Source organism: Pleurodeles waltl, chromosome 9 (assembly GCF_031143425.1).
Source record: "Pleurodeles waltl isolate 20211129_DDA chromosome 9, aPleWal1.hap1.20221129, whole genome shotgun sequence".
Taxonomy (NCBI): Eukaryota; Metazoa; Chordata; class Amphibia; order Caudata; family Salamandridae; genus Pleurodeles; species Pleurodeles waltl.
Window position 1 is genome coordinate 1150643025 of NC_090448.1, and position 17789 is coordinate 1150660813.

The window sequence follows — 17789 nt, forward strand, 5'->3', positions numbered from 1 at the left end:
CAAACCCTAAAGTAGGCCCATATTGTCATGTCATTGCATGTGGAAGAAAGTGTATTGCCACCCTAAAAGCGCAGCATGACCCAACAGTGAATATGTATGTCTCTTATGCTCCTGCACCAACCCGTGTGGCACATGGAGTACCATTGTATGAGTTGTTGACCAACATCATATGGAAAGCCATCTTTTGCAGAGATTTACTATAGAACTGATAACATTTACTTTTTGCTCCATGAAAAATTCAAATGACAAAAGGGATGTCTGACATTTATCCCATGACATTTATGCAGGAGCATAAGAGACACACACATTCACTGCAGGGTCATGCTGTGCTTTTAGGATGGCAGGTCACCTACTTCCAGAAGCGATGACATAATGATATGGGCCTTATTTAGGGTTTGGCAGGTGGTAGGCACGCTGTTTTTCGGGGTGATAGAATACCACCCGCAAAATTTAGAGATGCCAGCAGTCCAGCAGTGATTTCCGAATTGAGAGGAGGAGCTGATTTGGAGGAGATATAGTTATTAACTGTTATTATCTGTCCTTTAAGAAATTAATCTAGAATTGTTATTGCTTTGTAGATAATGAGTACAATTATAACTTTTAATCAAACTTATGTAACTAGTAAAATGACCCTTCCCCTAGAGTGACAAAGACCCTCTTTCTTAATGTGGAGTGATCACTTGGTGCCTGGTAACAACTTCCACCTTACTCCTGGCAGTGTGACGTCTGTACTTGTAATTAAGCTTGTAGTGCCAGGGGGCACTCTGATGTAGGTGACCGACAGTCCATCATATGGGCCTGTCTCTTGATTAATATGGTCTGCCGTTCTCCTGCTGAGAGGGATTTTGTTGGGTAGGACATTGAAAAAAGGCCTATTCTTATAGCTGATCTATTAAAACCATTATCTAAACTTATTAACAGTAGTGTTGAGTAACTAATGTTACCAATAAACAACCTTCTTGCGTAGGCGGTGTCTAGCACTTGAAGTTTCCAGCTAGCTCCACTTTTGCAAGAAACAATTTGGATGAAAAGAGGAAGTGGGTGTCCCAGGGTTGTACTTTACCTGAATAAATTAAATATGATTGTTTATTGTATTCAAGCTCTACTCAGAGATATGGTTCCCTCTCTTTCTTCAACAAAGCAATAACCCTAACAATATCCGTAGTTGAAGTCGAGCCTGTGTGTTTAGTATGGACCTGAATGAATTTGTTTCATGCAATGTTGTGCTTTATTTCAGATATCGGCCCTGCATGTGGACTGTCAATCCCTTGTTCTGGCTTTGCAGGAGCTGCCCCTCTATCTCAGGGTGAACGTGGAAGCTGAACTTGTCCAGGTAATGCACACCGATATCCAAGCACTTAGGGATGAACTTTTTTGCTCAAAGTTTCATCTTAAGTGAGTGCTGTCACTTAAGCCCTTCTCAGTCAGTGTCTTAGTGAATGCATAAAACATCCTGCAGTGCTGCTGGGTGCTTTTTGTGACCATGAAGGGAATAAAATGAAAAAATCCACAATGACGGAAAAACGTCAACACTACATATTAAAGGCGAAAAATCAATAACAATAAAATGCTTAGATTATTATTATTAAACTGGTAAGGGCTGTTAGTAGAGTTAGAATTAGGGTAAAGATTGGAGCAAGAGTTGGACAGTGGCATAATGTAAAATGATGGGGCTTTACTTCAGAGTGTGGTGAGGGGGCCATGAGACTCCCATACCTTACAGAAATGTACAGAATTTAGGTGGAATGGGGGTGGGGAGGGGGCTGCACCACAGAGGCCCGCGTTACGCCACAAGATCTGGATTAGGTCTGGGTCTGTTGGTTTCTTCATTACTCTCTATGGAATGCTAAATTATTTATTCGTCAGAAGGGGTTGGCCATAAAGACGTCCTCATTACTCATGTTGAGTTGGATACTTTCGCATCAGTGTTTTGAGGCCTCCGTGACGCGGTATGTCAATAGCAGTTTAAATATAAATTCTCCTTGGGTGACCCTAGGATTTAGAACACAGTATATAGCTGTGTAGCACAGGGCACCAGAGGAGGTTTTTGTAGTGCCTACTTTTAAAATTTATGAATGTTTACTCATCACAGATACTTAAGTAACAGATCCCTTAAAGAACCCTTAGGGATTTTGTTGTGGGTTGAGAAAAATGGAGAGAAATCTCACCAGACAAGCACACTATATTAGCAAATCTCCCTAAACTCCACATTGTAGTAGCATCTACACGTTTTGAGTTTTCTTCCAGCATTGTTGTTTCATTTTCCAGGCTCTCACTCAAATCTTTTCAGTGAGGCTGTCTGGACAGGAAACTCTCTGTATCATCCGCAAACAGTTGGGTAGGATGAAGGGACGGGATAGAGCAGTGTCACTGCTGACTGACTCCCAACCACAGCCTTCAGGCGCAGCCCCCTATAGACTGGAGTGTGTTTGTGTATCACAAAGAATCCTCACACATTTGGGTGGGTGACCAAAGTGTGGCACTATTATGGTACTACTAGCCTTTACAAAGTAGTGCTAGGTGTCTACCGCTGTCTGCTGCCAAACTGCACTTCCACAAACTAGCATTCACTGCTAGTACTCTGTACTCTCATCACCGGAGTAGGTGTTGGGGCAATCCTTACGAATTTGGTCCACCTAGCTCACTGAAAACAGTGCTGTCTTCGGTGGAAATGAAAAAAGCGGCAGTTGACATACCTGTTAAAAAGTGTGACGTAGGTGTGGATACCCTAATAGAGTCAAAAGTTTGTAGACATCGTAAGAGTAGGATGTCATGGTTTAGGATACATGAACGGTAATGGGATGTCTGCGAAGCTCGGTACGAAGTCCATAATCTAGAAGCAGTCAAGAATAGTGTAGTTCAGCTATCCAAAGCTGATAAAGAATCCACTAGTGAGGGCTTTTGCTGAATTTTAACGTGTCAGAGAGGGTAAAGGGATACATCTAGTGCTACCTACTCTTTTCTGTTGACCATTTTCTCATTGTTATGGTAGACATGTAAGGCAGAAGTGGGCTTTTGGAGGTGTAGTGTCTGGTGTGGAGACCAGTGCTTAATTTGAGCTGTGGTTTCCGGTGCTTGGCACAGGCACATAATTGTCAACACCAGCACTTATGACAGATTGCCATATGGTGGCGCTGTCAGTTTAATTTAGAGATGAGCACCACAATAGTTGTTAATAATTCAATATATATAATAAAATATTGATGCCCACAAGCCAAGCCATTCTTATAGGTTTGGGGGCCTGGAATAGTCTGAATTGTCACACTTGTAGGAGGGTGATGGTTAGTAGTTGTGTTGGTGCTGTCATTGGCAGTGCTGATAGGGGCAATGGGTTGTACAAGCTTCAGTGGCCCTTTGACAAGAACCATGGCACATATTTTATTACAAATTAAGCATTGGTGGAGACACGCCCATAGATTCTATGTACGCTGGAAGAGGTTTGACCTATAGGAAAAAGAATAACTCTGAAAACAATAGCCTCAATGTGCCTATGTCTGTCCAGCATTAAACTGAAGAGTCCATAGTACATCACGTGTTGGAAAAGATGGTCGCCAGTGAACGAGGAAGTTTACACAGTAGCTGCATCCACACTGTGTGCAAAATGTGTTGTTCTTTTTACAGCCAGAGTTTCATACTTTTTAAAAATCTGTCTTTCCTGCTCACCATCCTAAAACTCGGAAACAGGTGTCTGATTGTTGAAAAACTGTGATTTCAGTGCATTGTTGGAAATATGGCCCTTTGATCAGAAGCATTGTCATTCAACTGCAAGACGGCACCATTTGCAAAATAGTTTTAAAAGTTTATTGTGCATGTTGGACTGTGGCAGAAGTTTGAGAGTATTGTAAAGGGGAGTGAATCTTACTTTGGCAACCTGAACCAAGAGAAATAGTTCCCAGAGAGGAAGATTGTCATAGCAGGGATGAGATCTGTCTGATGCAGTTTAATATCTAATCCAAGGAAAACATGAATTCTGACTAAAAATGCTGAAAATGTGTTTATATCATATGTGTCAGCACTAGGGTTATTCATGGGGGGTACTACTGCCAGCTCAATAGCCCACACTTCATTATGTCAAACAGTTTGGAGAGCATCTCTGCTCAACCCATGGTAGCTATGGCACAAGCAGCAGGCAATCACTAAAGAAGTGCTTGCTGAATTCAGACAGTGACAACAAATTTAAAGTATAGATTACAACACAATAAAATTCCCAACTCAATTTAGAACAAACATTGGCAGAGCCAATAGGTCTGGTGTTGGCCTCCAGCCTTTTGTCCATTATTCTTTTGTTTTGTCATGGTTTTTGCAAAACGTTATTGTTTGAGAAGCTGCTCATCAGTCTAAACCAAAAAATGTAGCTAAAGGCAAAAATATTTTTGGGACTAAAAAAAACACACATTACCATAGTACTCTCTGACACTGAAGGAAACTACTTTGCGGGTGTGCACCTTGTGAAAGGACAGCATAAAATCAGCTGATGGCTGAAGTAGGCATTGCTTCTAGATACATAATGGAGTGGTGAACGACAAATGGGTAAAACACTACCACAGACTAATGGATGACTTCATGTTTAAAACCTCTAAGTAACTATATTATACACATAATTTAGTAAAAACAAGAAAAAATATGCTTGGCTAACACAGACATGAAAAAGTCAGTAGGTTTGGAAATGGCTGCTAGCCTCTTGCTGCTAGCCTCTAGCTTTTGAGAAAGAAAGTAGACAAGAAAGGAGAAAAAAAGGATGGGAAGAAAGAAGGAAATACGGAAAACCGAAAGGAAGAAGGAAAATAAGTAAAGAAGGCACGAGAGAAAGCAAGAAGACAAGAAAGATAGAAACCAGGCAAGAAAGAAAGGACTAAAAGAAAGGCAAGGAAGAGCATGAAAGAACTAATGCAAAGAATAAATAAAGTTTATAAAAAGGGGACAACTTAATACAGAAAACAAGCTGGTATGCTGTGAAATAGGAGCAGTCAGGTAGACAAAGGCCACTGCAGAATAGACTTAGAACAGCGTTGGCAGAAGACATGAACTGATAAGGCTGGAATGTGCCCTGTGCACACATCAAAATCGCCCTGCTATCACATCAGGCCCTAATCACAACAGCACCACTAAAGTAATTATAAAGTGAAAACAAAAACACTGGCACTGAATTAAACTACCTTGTATGTGGGTGTGCTTGTGAAAGAGCAAATGTAGTCACTCAAAGTGAAATAAACCAGTGGCTTAAGTAGGCTGACCCGTTGCTCTATGCTGTAGTGGGGAGCAACAAAATGTGACCAACACAATCGATGAAAAGAGGTGGTTGAAAGCCTCTATAAGTAAATATATACAGAGAATTTTAGTAAAATCAAACGATCTTGGCTAACGCCGGATCCCACAACAAATTACATTTAATGAGCGGAAAGACTCCAAGATCATCATAATTAGTTAAGGGGAACCAGAGATATGAAGTTTTAAAGTTTAAAGGCAAAAAAGCACCTAGAAAAAGTAAAGCTTTCTGGAAAAACAACAGTTTGCAGCGTACCAGGACGTAGGCACAATTTAAGGCAGACCACAATTAAGCAGAGGCCAGATACACCGAGAGGTGTCCTGATAAAAGTTCTTCTGGTCAGTCTGGCAGCCTGTAGTTCCTCAGGGCAGGCTTCTGGACACCAAGTCTCCCTCCAACCAGGTCTCCTGCAGGGTCTTGTACTCCTCAGTGAGCTGAGTCCTCTTGGAATCAGGAGTCTTTCTGCTTTTTTGTGTCCCTGACGCAGGTAAATAAGAGGCCAACCATGTGACCCGGGAGAGCACTTTGAGTCCATGGATGTCAGTAGGATTCAGGAGTCCTTGGGGGCGCCCCCTTCTTCCTCTTTAACAGGAGTCAGGACTCTTCTTCCACTAGAGTCTTCTTCCTCAGATGGAGTCTCCCCAGGTCCAGGAATGTTCTAAGGAGATTGAGGCGCTAGTTTTATCCTGTGCAGTTCCCAGTGATCGGAAAACATCTACCATCAAGTCCTAACTATTGGTCTTGCAGCACTCCATCCTCCTTCTACAGCCCTTCCCCTTAGTCGTACTGTAAAATAACCCTGGATAGCCTGTTCCAGCATGGCAGGAGCCAGCTGCCCCTTGGCAGGTCTGTCTTTAGCTTCTGGGCCACTCCATTACATGACATGGTCAAAAGTGGTTTTCCCTCGTATTGTGACAGGAGCCTGAAGTCTGGAAGGGTGCTGGGGATAAATATGAGAATTTAGTGTGGTCCTGCAGAAAAGAAGATTTATTACAATATGCGTTGTCGAAGGCAATTAAATCAACCTAAATTAATCTTTTGTTGTCATTTCCAACATTGAATTCTCTCAACACAACAGCGTCCAGCACCCTGCACTCTAAAACACATCCCTTTCCTCACTATTTTCCCCCTCCTTGAGGTCCACCCTTTTTGCCTTCATGCCCATTGTTCACACCGCCATCCTTCCACAATCAGAAAGTAGTCCGAACAGTATATTCCAAAATGGAAATGAGTCCAAGGTTCAATCAATGGTGTTTTTCAAAGAAATAAGGTTTATTCCTTGTGGGTATATACATTCCGCAAACAGCCAACACGTGTTTCGTCCAAAGGACTTTTTCAAGGCTGTGGATCAAAAATCATAAACACAGAATGTAATGATCAGAAATATAGTAGAGTATATTGGAAAGTGGAGACACAGGGTAAGAGAAGAGAGAAAAAGTATATGAGATAGAAGTATACAGGGAGAATAAATTAGGTGAGTGGAAGGAAGAAGAACGGGTGAGGAAGCAGGTGAGGGTGTACCATTGAAAAACCCAGAGCGTCGGATTTCAGGGAGCGAGAAGAAAGGGATTAAAATATGTGAGGGAATGAAATAGATATAAAAAACAGACAGGGGTGGGAGAAGACCACAGTTGTTGAACCCACAGGTCAAACAAATGTGCTCTAAGTAAGAATCGTGAACCAAGCACAGATGAAAGTGGGTGAGATCACAGCTTGCTAGAAAAGCCAAAAAGCTGAATAAGCTTCTTCATGTGCCTCTGTAACCATAAGTAAAAAAATTACGTCAGAATATTCCCCACTCACAGATTAAAGCTATTCCCTTTGGAGAAAGCACAATCAATCAATAAAAAAACTTTATAGAGCGCGCTACTCACCCGTGAGGGTCTCGAGGCACTGGGACATCAAAAGGACCTACATGTATTCCTATGATTCGTTACCTATGCACATAACATTGGTTCCTTTACCCTACCTGATTACGTTAACCCGTAAAAAATGTTTGTTTATGTGTGACAAAGATTAGACGGAATTGCAGTGAGGACGATGTTTTCTTAAAAGAACTTCAAGACATGGAACAACGTTTCAAACAGAGAGGTTACAATCCCAACACCCTCAAACAGACCAGTAATAGGATAAAAAAAAATGAAGCGAGCAAACCTCCTCATCACCCAAAATTTCCATTTTGGAATTTACTGTTCGGACTACTTTCTGGAGTGCCCTGTTTTTTTCCCTTCAAGTTTCTAGCACAGCTCAATTCTCTTTTGATCAGTGCACTGTACACCCGTGGTGGTTGGGTGGTACACCAGGTCGGCACCCACAAGAATTTCAGTGGCTTTGGACTTACTAGTCATTCACCTGAATGCGGATGTGCGGACACTAAGCATTAACCACCTTTTTTGCTTTAATATCCTTCCACAATCTCCTTGCTGCCCTTCTTCCTGTTTTTCCAAGATTCCTTCTGTCTTCCTTCTCACTCTCACCATTTTGTTTTCCTCATGCTATGCTTATGGGAGTAGAAACAGTGTAAAGACTATTGGCACAGCTAGACAAAAACCTGTTTGACGACAGTTTGCCATTTTAAATTGTGTTCTGTGATCCCTCCCCTTATTGTGTTTCTTTTGTAATCGATTTACATTTTTACAAAGTGAGACTAGTTTTTAAGGGTCTTTGACAAGATTAGAATTTTTCACGCTGTGTTTCATGATCAACATATCCACATTTTGGTGCACACGTTTTCATCAACTATATATTTAATGAAACTGGTGTTTAGTTAATTTGGTTTCTGATGGTTTTGTCAAAGTAACCACATTCTGTAGGTAAGCTGTGTTCCTTAAACTCATAGGCAATGACAGTGAAACAGTTAGCTAGTGTTCGTAATGAGTCAAAAAATCCTTTTTGAAAGTGTGGGCCTTTATGGCAATGACTACATTGATTTTTATTTTATGAATTTAATATGTTTTGCCAATTGCAGTGCAAACAAGATGAAAGACATCTCAGCGATGGAAAGTTTACATTTGCATTTGTGAAAAAAAAGTTCAGTATAATAAATTCAGAAAAAACAATGAACAATCATACTTAGTAATCTTGGGCAATGCATTCATCAACTGTTCATTAAAATATTACACAGCATGGAGAGCGAAAAGCAGATTATGAAGAATTACTTAATTGGATCACTTGAGAAGCCTTTGGTAAAGCTGAAAAACACAATTTCTATCTTACGGAAAATCAGGTAGACCAGAAGCATTCTGTAGGAAGCTGGCTCTCTGTAAGTGCACAGTGCAGAGAGTCCAGTGGATCCCCAGTTGGTTTTAAAGAGGCAAAAGTAGATAGAACTGATGCTCTATTTGTGGAAGTGTGGGTGAGCAGTTAGGCTTATCAGAGGGTACTGCTAAGAATTTGTAGTACTCACAGAGGCAATAAATGAGACACACACTCAAAGAATAAATCCAAAACCAATTTAGAAAAATAGCAATTCTTTTTATTCATGTTTCAAACCCAAGAACTTCGTGCTCAAGTAAGTAGACTTTTAAGTTTAAATACTTTGCAGTTTCAAAAATAGACAGTGCAATTTTCAGGGTTCTCTCAATGTTATCCTATGGAGGAAAACAATGTTCAGCAAACCCAGGGTTAACAACAACTTACAAAGCCAGCCTTAGGGTGTTAAGATAAGTACAAGGCACTGATCAGAACCACACCAACGGCACTGCGTCGGGCAGGTGCAGAGGTGCAGTAAGGCGTCAGGTGCCCGATGGTTTCCTATGGGAGTTTGACCCCGTGACAAACAGGCTGCAGGCTCTGGCTGGGAAGCCACTCGGGGACAACAAATAGGTAGGTAGTAGACCTGGGGTGCTTGAGGACAAAGGTACGCCTTTGGTTCTCTTCTCCTGTGCCCAGTAGCAACAGATGCAGGCGTGTCTTTAGGCGTTGGGTTTTCACGTCTGGGAGCACTAGCAGTCAGGGGGTCCTGTGTGTTGAGGCTGCAGGTGTCATGTGGGAGTCTGGCAGGGGTGGATCCAGGGTGCACTTAAGCCCTTAGGAGCCAGGGGACGTTGTTGGCACCTGTGACCCACCTCAGCTAGGGTCAGGGGTCATGAGTACAGTGGTTGCTGGAGATGTCAGATCTTCTCTCTCAAGAAGCCTGTGGGTGAGGGGGCCTGCGTGCAGAGGCTGCAGGTGTATTGGGAGAGTCCAAGATTGGTGAGACCACACTGAACTCGGTCTCTGGGCAGCTGGGGATCCGCATTGGCACCATCGGTTTGCTTCACCTCGGGTCGTGGACGTCGGGTGTAGTGGTGACTTCTGGTATCGGGTTTCAGGCGTTGCTGCAGAGTCTTTTCTGTGGAGTTTCTTGTTGCAGGGCAAGTCCGGTGCTCACGGGAGACTTGTGTCTTTATTGAAGGGTGGACGAGTTGGCTTCTTGTGCAGGATCCTTCAAGGTCAGCAGGCAAGCCGGAGGGGCTGGGTCCAGATCAGCTGCTTCTTCTTTTCCTCTTCTGCAGGTGCAACTCTTCTTTGTCCTGATCTTCTTAGATTGTCAAAATCTGAGTTCTAGGGTTCAGGGGTCCCACCTAAATATTCAATTTAGGAGCTTTACAGAGAGTGCCTGGCGGTAGCCAATGGGGTGACCACCTTTAGGGTGACTACACACTTTTTATGACCACTTCCGCTGGGAAGTGGGCATAACCCTAATCTAGTGGCCTAATTCCTTCCAAACAAGGTATAGGATTTGAAAAGTATTCTCCACTTCAGCACGTCTACCTTCAGGGTGGAACTGGCATGAAGTGGGTACTACTCCTAATTTAGCAAATTTTCCCACATGTGCTGCCACCAAAAGTGGAGTCAGGACTTGGGGGGGTGGGGGGGTCCTCTCTACCATCTGGTGAGACCTGGATCCGTTACAAAGGCGGCAAGGCCTTTGAAGCTCCCTGCCCTGGAAGGTCCATCATGCCTGGGAGAGGTTTGGTTCCCCCTAATTTGTACATGTTTTTGGCCCTTCCCTGCCGCAGGCACTTGGCCTACCTATACAGGTGCGGTATAACTTTTCTCGGGAGACCAAGGGGAATGCTGGCTGGTAGGAAATTCGTGCTGGTGCAGTGATCCCACACAGAAATGTGAGGAAAATGGGTTTTGTTTAGCTAAATTTGAGGTTTGCAGGGGACTCTGAACTTTGGGGGCTTCCCGGAATCCCCAGGGTGTCTATTTTTCCACAAATGTCGGATTTGGTAGATTTCCCTAGATGGCCGCCGAGCCCGGGATGAAAAACGCAGGTGCCCTTTTGCAAAAATGGATCATTTTGAGACAGATAATTTTGATGTGTTCGCAATACGTTTTGGGCCCTTCCTGTCGCTGGCACTGGACCCACCTACACAAGTGACGTAGCATTCTTATTGGGAGACCTTGGGGGGGGGGGGGAGAAATATGAGTTAAATGGGTTTTTTTAAGACAAATGTTTAGGTTTGCACTGGATTCTGGGTACTGGAACCTTGTGAGAGTCACACAAGTCACCCCATCCTGGATTCCCCACGTTCTTTAGTGTTCGGAATTGTACAGGTTTGCTAGGTTTCCCTATGTGCCAGCTGAAGTAGGGTCCAAATACCACAGCTACCCACTGGTAAGATTTGCATGGAAAAAAGTGATGTTTCCATTTTGGGCCATTTACTGTTGCAGGCACTAGGCCTACTCATGCAAGTGAGGTACCATTTTCACCAGAAGACTTAGCAGAATGCTGGGTTGAAGGAAGTATGTGGCTCTGTGAGGATTCCAGAACTTTCCATCACGCAAAATATGAGGAGAATGATTGTTTTATGTCAACGTTTGAGGTTTGCAAGGGATTCTGGGTAAAACAGCCTGGTGAAAGCCACACAAGTCACACAAACCTGGATTCCCTTCGGTGTCTAGATTTTAAAAAATTTACAGGTTTGCTAGGTTTCCCTAGGTGCCAGCTGAAGTAGGGTCCAACGACCCCAGCTGCCCACTTTGCAAAAAAAAAGGGTCAGTTTTGCGTAGAAAGATTTGATGTTTCCATGTTGCTTTTTGGGCCATTTCCTGTTTCGGGCACTATGCCTAACCATACAGGTGAGGTCCCATTTTCATCAGAAGACGTAGGAGAATGCTGGGTTTAAGGAAGCTTGTGGCTCTCTGCAGATTCCAAAACCTTCTAACACAGAAATGTGAGGAGAATGTCAAAGTTTGGGGCTTGCAAAGAATTCTGGGTGACACAACCTGGTGAAAGCCACACAAGTCACCACATCCTGGATTCCCATAGGTGTCTAGTTTTGAAACATTTATAGGTTTGCTAGGTTTCCCTAGGTGCCAGCTGAGGCACGGCCCAAAAACCACAGCTACCCAGTTTGCAAAAAACAGGCTAGTTGTGCGTGTAAAAAATTAATGTATGCAGATTGTGTTTTGGGCCGTTTCCTTTTGCGGGCACTAGGTCTACGCACACAAGTGTGGTACCATTTTTATCAAGAGACTTAGGGGAATACAGAATAGTGGAACACGTGTTATTACCAATTGTCTTTCTCTGCATTTGCTCCTTCCAAATGTAATACAGTGTGTAAGAAAGAAGTCGTTTGGAGAAATGCTCTCTAATTCTCACACTGGTATGGGTAACCCCAAATTCAGAGATGTGCAAATAACGACTGCTTCTAAACTACATATCTTGTTCCCATTTCGGAAATACATCTGTTTCCTTGATAACTATTTTTCACTCTTTATATTTTACCAAATGAATTACTGTATACCCAGTACACAATGAAAAACCATTGCAAGGTGCAGCTCAGTTACTGGCTCTGGGTACCTAGGGTTCTTGAAGAACCTAAAAGTCCTATATATCCCCGCAACCAGAAGGGTCCAGTAGACATAATAATATATTCCTTTCAGAAATATTCCATAGTTAGAAGAAGTTACAGATGAAAACATAGACTCAAATGGCTGTTTTTTTTCAACTCAGGGTCAATATTATTTTATTTCAACTGTTACTTTCTGTTGATAAAAACTTAAAGGATCTATACAAATTCCCCATTGCTGAATTCAGAATTTTGTCTACTTTTAAGAAATGTATACCTTTTACAGGATCTACCACTGGTTCCACGCTCGTGTCCACCACAAACTGGAAGAAGGTTAAAAGCATGAAAAATAGGAAAAGTGGGCTTTTTCCCAGTAAAATGCCAAAAATGTTGGAAAAATTGATTTTCTCATTTAAGTCTACCTGTTCCTGAAAGCTGGGAGGATCGTGGTTTTGGCACCACAAACCCTCAGTTGATGCCATTTGCAGGGAAAAAAGCAGGTGCTTTCTTCTGCAGCACTTTTCCCATGTTTCCCTCAAAAAAACAAATTCTGCTGTAGTTTAGCTAATTTCTTGGTTCCCTCCAAGGGAATCCACAAACCCTGGTACCTCTAGAATCCCCAGGATGTTGGGGAAAAAAGACCCACATTAGGTGTGGATACTTTGTGTGGACAAAAAGCTATGGGAGTCTAAGCTCGAACTACCTGAAAAAGCCCCCCCAAAAATGCTTCACACTTTTTTAGGAGACGGGGAGGGGATGCCTCGCAGTGAAAGGGTTAAAGAAAGAGAATATAAAGGAAATACAAAAAAAAAATGTAAGGAAACATTTTCAAGGAAATATAATGTTAAGGAAAAACCCCAAATTACAATAAACTTATGTGGAGTTTAAGACTACTATGGAGTTTTTGGAATCAGACATGGGATATGTTTAGGGTGATGAACGGTTTTTAGGGGACAGTAATAATTGGAGTTTAATCATAGAAAGAGGTTTCAGAGAAGGGTAGAGTATAGGGGTGATAAAGTGATTTTATGGAATCAAGGATAAGTGGTGTTTAGGTATGTGTGGTGTTTTTAGGTTTCACAGATGGGTGGAGTATAAGGGTGTTGGGAGGTTTTAAGGTTCATGAATGGCAAAGTTTAGGGCTGGTGAGAATTTTTAAGGTTCGATTAAGAGTTTGGGGGATGGGGTGGAATTTAGGGTGGTGAGGGGTTTTAAGGATTCAGAGATGGGTGGAGTTTAGATGTAACAAAAAGGGGTTTTTAGGGTTCAGTGAAAGACATTTAGGGGGATGAGGAGTTCTTAAGAGTCAAGCATGGTTGGTGTTTGATGGCAGTGAGGGATCTTCAGGGTTCAGAGATGGGTGGACTTTGGGTGTGCTGAGGTGTTTCAAAGTACATATGATGGGTGGGGTCTGTGTGTAGAATTTTGGGGTTCGGGAAATGGGTGGAGTTAGAGGTAGTAAGTGATTTTATGGTTCAAGGATGGCGTTTTTTGGGGGTAGAAAGGGCTTTTAGGCTTCAGGGATGAGAATAGTTTAAATGTGGTGAGGAGTTTTAGGGGGCAGGGATTGATGGTGTTTAGGCATTGTGAGGGGTCAGCAGTGGATGGATTTAGAGGTTTTGATGGGTCAGCAAATTAAAAGCATCTGGAAGTAAGTGTTTGACAAGATAAAATATATGAATATGAAATAATGTCCCCTGAAGTAATGCACTGACTTACATATCTTCAACAGTACTGTTTCTGAAAGTAAGACCTGCAACCATTGCATTTAGCTTAAAAAATACTTGTTTAAAAAAAAAAAATCGACAAAAAAGAAAATTCTGTGAATTGGTTTTTACAAAAAGGTAAATGCCATTCATTCTGAAAATATCCATTAAACAGTTAAGATGACATGGTTTCTCAGTAATGGTAGTCTAAGAAATCTTGTTCCTATGAAATCATACATAACCAGTGCACATGTGTATTCTTAAATTATCCAAATTATCAGTTGTTGCAGGCAGCACAGCAGTGTCAGTCAGCATAAGAAGTTCTGTTTACTGAAATAATTATTTGAGGTTGTTGCCACATTTAATGTGGAGGAGAGAAGGTTGTATTTGAAACGGCACAAGATACAAATTATGTAGAACTCTGATTACAAGTAAATTTTCTTTCTCCATTATAGGATTATCTTCTATATTCACAAACATTTGAAGAGAGAAGCACAGATATTTCTCAGATCCAGAGGTGTATAAACCAGTCGAATAGAAGGAAAAAACAATAGGAATCCCTCTAGGCAAACAAATTGTGCAGAGAGACATGACCCACTAAGGTGTCTGTTTGACAAATGTGTAGATTAAGTTGCAAATAGCCTCTCCGCAAATCTCTGCAATTGGACCATTTTATTGAGGACTGCAGTTGCTGTGGCTTCTCCTGTAGAAAGATCCCTGGGCTTTCCACTATCTATGTTTTTAATAACTTCTTTGAAAGCTTTCCACAGTTCATGTGGCTGACAGCCGCTTTAAAGATGCCAAACCCCTAAGTACCTTCTTTCACTTATTAAGGAAGCATTTCAGGTCTCTTTTGATATTGAATATGGGAAATACCTCTCATCTGGAAAATCCAGACCCAGAAAGGAAAAAAAGCTAGCAAGGAAATGTCTGATTACTACGAAGATCAAAGATTTCATCTGAACAGATGAGGGGTGACTTCTTGACACACTGTTTAAGTCACATTAGACACAATCAGTTTCTACTGTACTTTACATCTTTTACAAGGCCTCTGTATCTTCTGCACGCACCATAAACTCTTCCATCATTTATAGATGATATCCAAATGGTGTTATTAATCCCACACCATCAAGCAAATATTGACCCTTTGCTGACATTTGAAAGACACTGAAATGTGAGTGCAGTCTAGCTCTCTTAAGCATCTAATGGAGGACCTCTTGTTTGGTCTAGAAATAAGGCTGCAAATTGTTTTCAGGTCTTTGACTCTGCCTGCCCTCTTCTGAGGGCAACAATCCATGAACCCAAGGTAAAAAATCTGGGAATTTATTAAAAATGAAAACCTATCTATAAGCAATCAATTGGAGAATGTGAAGCCAGAGAACTGGCATTGCCTCATGTGCATAAAGACATTATTAACTACATTTTGTCTAAATCTGAAAACCTCTGTGTCTAGATCCACTCCAAATTCACTCTTTTCAAGCAATCTACTAAGCCTGTGTGTTGGGGAGTTCTGCAAGGCTCTGCTCACTTGCTTCTTTTATTCAAGGACTCGCTCTGCCATTTAGCTCAGTTACTTCATGCCTCTGTTCCGTTTCACAAATTCTACTTAATCTTAAAGGAACAACAGAGCTATCTCTGGCAAATAATTCTTCGACTCTAACACTAGGCGGTGGTGCCAGAGGAACAACGTCCTGAATCTTAGTCCTACTATGTAAGAAGTCCTTCTAAAACTAGTTGGACTCTCTTTACATGGGACAGAGGTATCTGGCCAGCTTCTATGGATGCTTGATCAGGACCAGTTTCGCTGATCAGGAGCTTGGGATTCCTTGTGGATGCAGCAAAGTACCAAATCTCAGCATTTAGTAAAAGTTCCATCTCTCAACTTGGAAACAATTGCCTTTCCGAACTGTTCCGGGCAAGATGTCATCAACACTTTTGTAAAATTCAAACCCGAATTTCGAAATGGTATGTAGTTGGATGCCTTGCTTACTCTGTTTAGTATTTGTAGTGTAGTACAATAATTTGCAATCTCAACGTTTTTTTCTCTATTCTTGTTAATTGGTTCTCAAGCCAGATGGCAACTAAATCTTTGTTGAGCCTGCTTTGAGAGTGGCCTCGATTTCCTGCCTCTCCGCTTTATTGTGCAGATATCATACTGTGGTAGTTCTGTCTCTTTGAATGAGAGTGGGCTTTGATGGTCAGTGTTAGAAATGGGGTCTCTAGTTGGCAGTTGGTTTGCACCCTGTCCATGTAGGGACCCTCAGTCTAGTCAGGATAAGGGAGATACCGGCTAAGATAATCCCTGCTCACCCCCTTGGTGGCTTGGTACGAGCAGTCAGGCTTATCTCAGAAGCACTGTGTAAAGCATTTGCTCATAACACACAGTAAATCAGTGAAAACACTGCAAAAGGACACCACACCAGTTTTATAAAAATAACCAATATTTATCTATATAAAACAAGACCAAATACGATAAAAATCTAACATACAATAACAAAGATGAATTTGCAAGTATTACTTAAAAATATAGGGCCTGATTACAACTTTGGAGGAGGTGTTAATCCGTCCCAAATGTGACGGATATACCACCAGCCGTATTACGAGTTCCATAGGATATAATGGACTCGTAATACGGCTGGTGGTATATCCGTCACATTTGGGACGGAGTAACACCTTCCTCCAAAGTTGTAATCAGGCCCAAAGTTCCTTGAAGTCAATAGCTCTGTCTGGGACTATAACGGTGTTGTGAACAACAAATCCAACAGTTCAGGCCAGCCACAGTGCTGTGGGCCATCTACGGTGTTGGAAAGACCCGCAAACAATACCTTGGAAATGCAGGGCGTCATGATCCTCGCGATGAGGTATGGAGGGTGGTGTCGGTTCCGGAGGTTGGCGTGGGGATCGCCGGGCCCTTGAAGTCACACGCGTTGCAGATTGAACTCTGGGTTGATAAAGTCAGGAGCGCTGGTGTGGATGGTGTCTGGGCTGTGGTGTGAAGCAGGATGATGCGACATGCGGTGCCCACAGGTCATGGTGCAGGCAGTGGCTTGGTGATGACGTCCAGCAGCGTCGGTGAGACTAGGGCTGCGGTGTGGAACAGGGCGGTGCAACGTGTGGTGTCACGGTGCAGGCAGCATCGTCGTTGTTGCTGAAGCGCTGTCATTGGTAGGCCCAAGCCGACAGTACTGCGTGGGACAGGCTCTGTGCGGCATCCACAGGTCCCGTTGCAGCCAGGGATGCCTGGTGGCGACACTGGAGTTGATGTTGCTGACGTCAGTGGACCGGGGCTACGGTGCGGTATGGTGTTTCTTGTAGCTCCCGAGTGGTGTCCACAGGTCACGGTGCAGGCAGCGACACTGGTGTCAGCAGCAGCGTCGCCGTCGGGGATGCCCAGGCTGCGGTGTGAGCAAGGTGATGCTGGAGTGCGGGCCCACAGGTTGTGGTGCAAGCAGCAGCTTGGTGGCGGCATTGGTGAGACCAGGGCTGTGGTGCAAAGCGGAGCAGTGCGGCTCTGTGCGGCATCAGCAGGTCATGGTGCAAGCCAGTGGCGTCGTTGCAGGCGTCGCAGTGGATTTTCTTCCTGAACAACACAAAACACATAGTTCCCAATGCTATATGCACTGTAGTCTTTGGTGTCCCTGAGACTTCCAACAGAGGCAAGCTCTAGTCCAAGCCCTTAGAGAACACTCTCAAGCAGGATACACAGCAAAGTTCACTCTTTGCTCTCCTTTTAGGAAGAAGCAGCAACTGCAGGCCAACCCAGCAAAGCAACACAGCAAAGGGTCAGTACTCCTCCTCCAGCTCTTCTCCTTAGCGGAGATTCCTCTTGATCCAGAAAGATTCTAAAAGTCTGGGGTTTTGGGTCCACTAGTTATCCCCAGTACTGCCTTTGAAGTAGGCAGACTTCAAAAGAAAGTCTCTATTGTTGACAAGATCCTGTCTTGCCCAGACCTGGCACCAGAGACACACCAGGGGGTCGGAGACTGCATTGTGTGAGGGCAGGCCCACCCTTTCAGGTGTGAGTGACCACTC

The 17789-nt window shown here is 43.0% G+C and overlaps 1 protein-coding gene across 1 annotated transcript in view; it reads left to right on the forward strand.

Moving 5' to 3' along the window:
• AVEN (apoptosis and caspase activation inhibitor) overlaps nucleotides 1-17789 on the forward strand; it is a 683185-nt gene that overhangs the window by 629147 nt on the left and 36249 nt on the right. The window contains exon 4 of the mRNA XM_069208985.1: nucleotides 1238-1333. Coding sequence (XP_069065086.1) covers nucleotides 1238-1333 — 96 coding nt within the window. The remainder of the gene's footprint in view (nucleotides 1-1237; nucleotides 1334-17789) is intronic.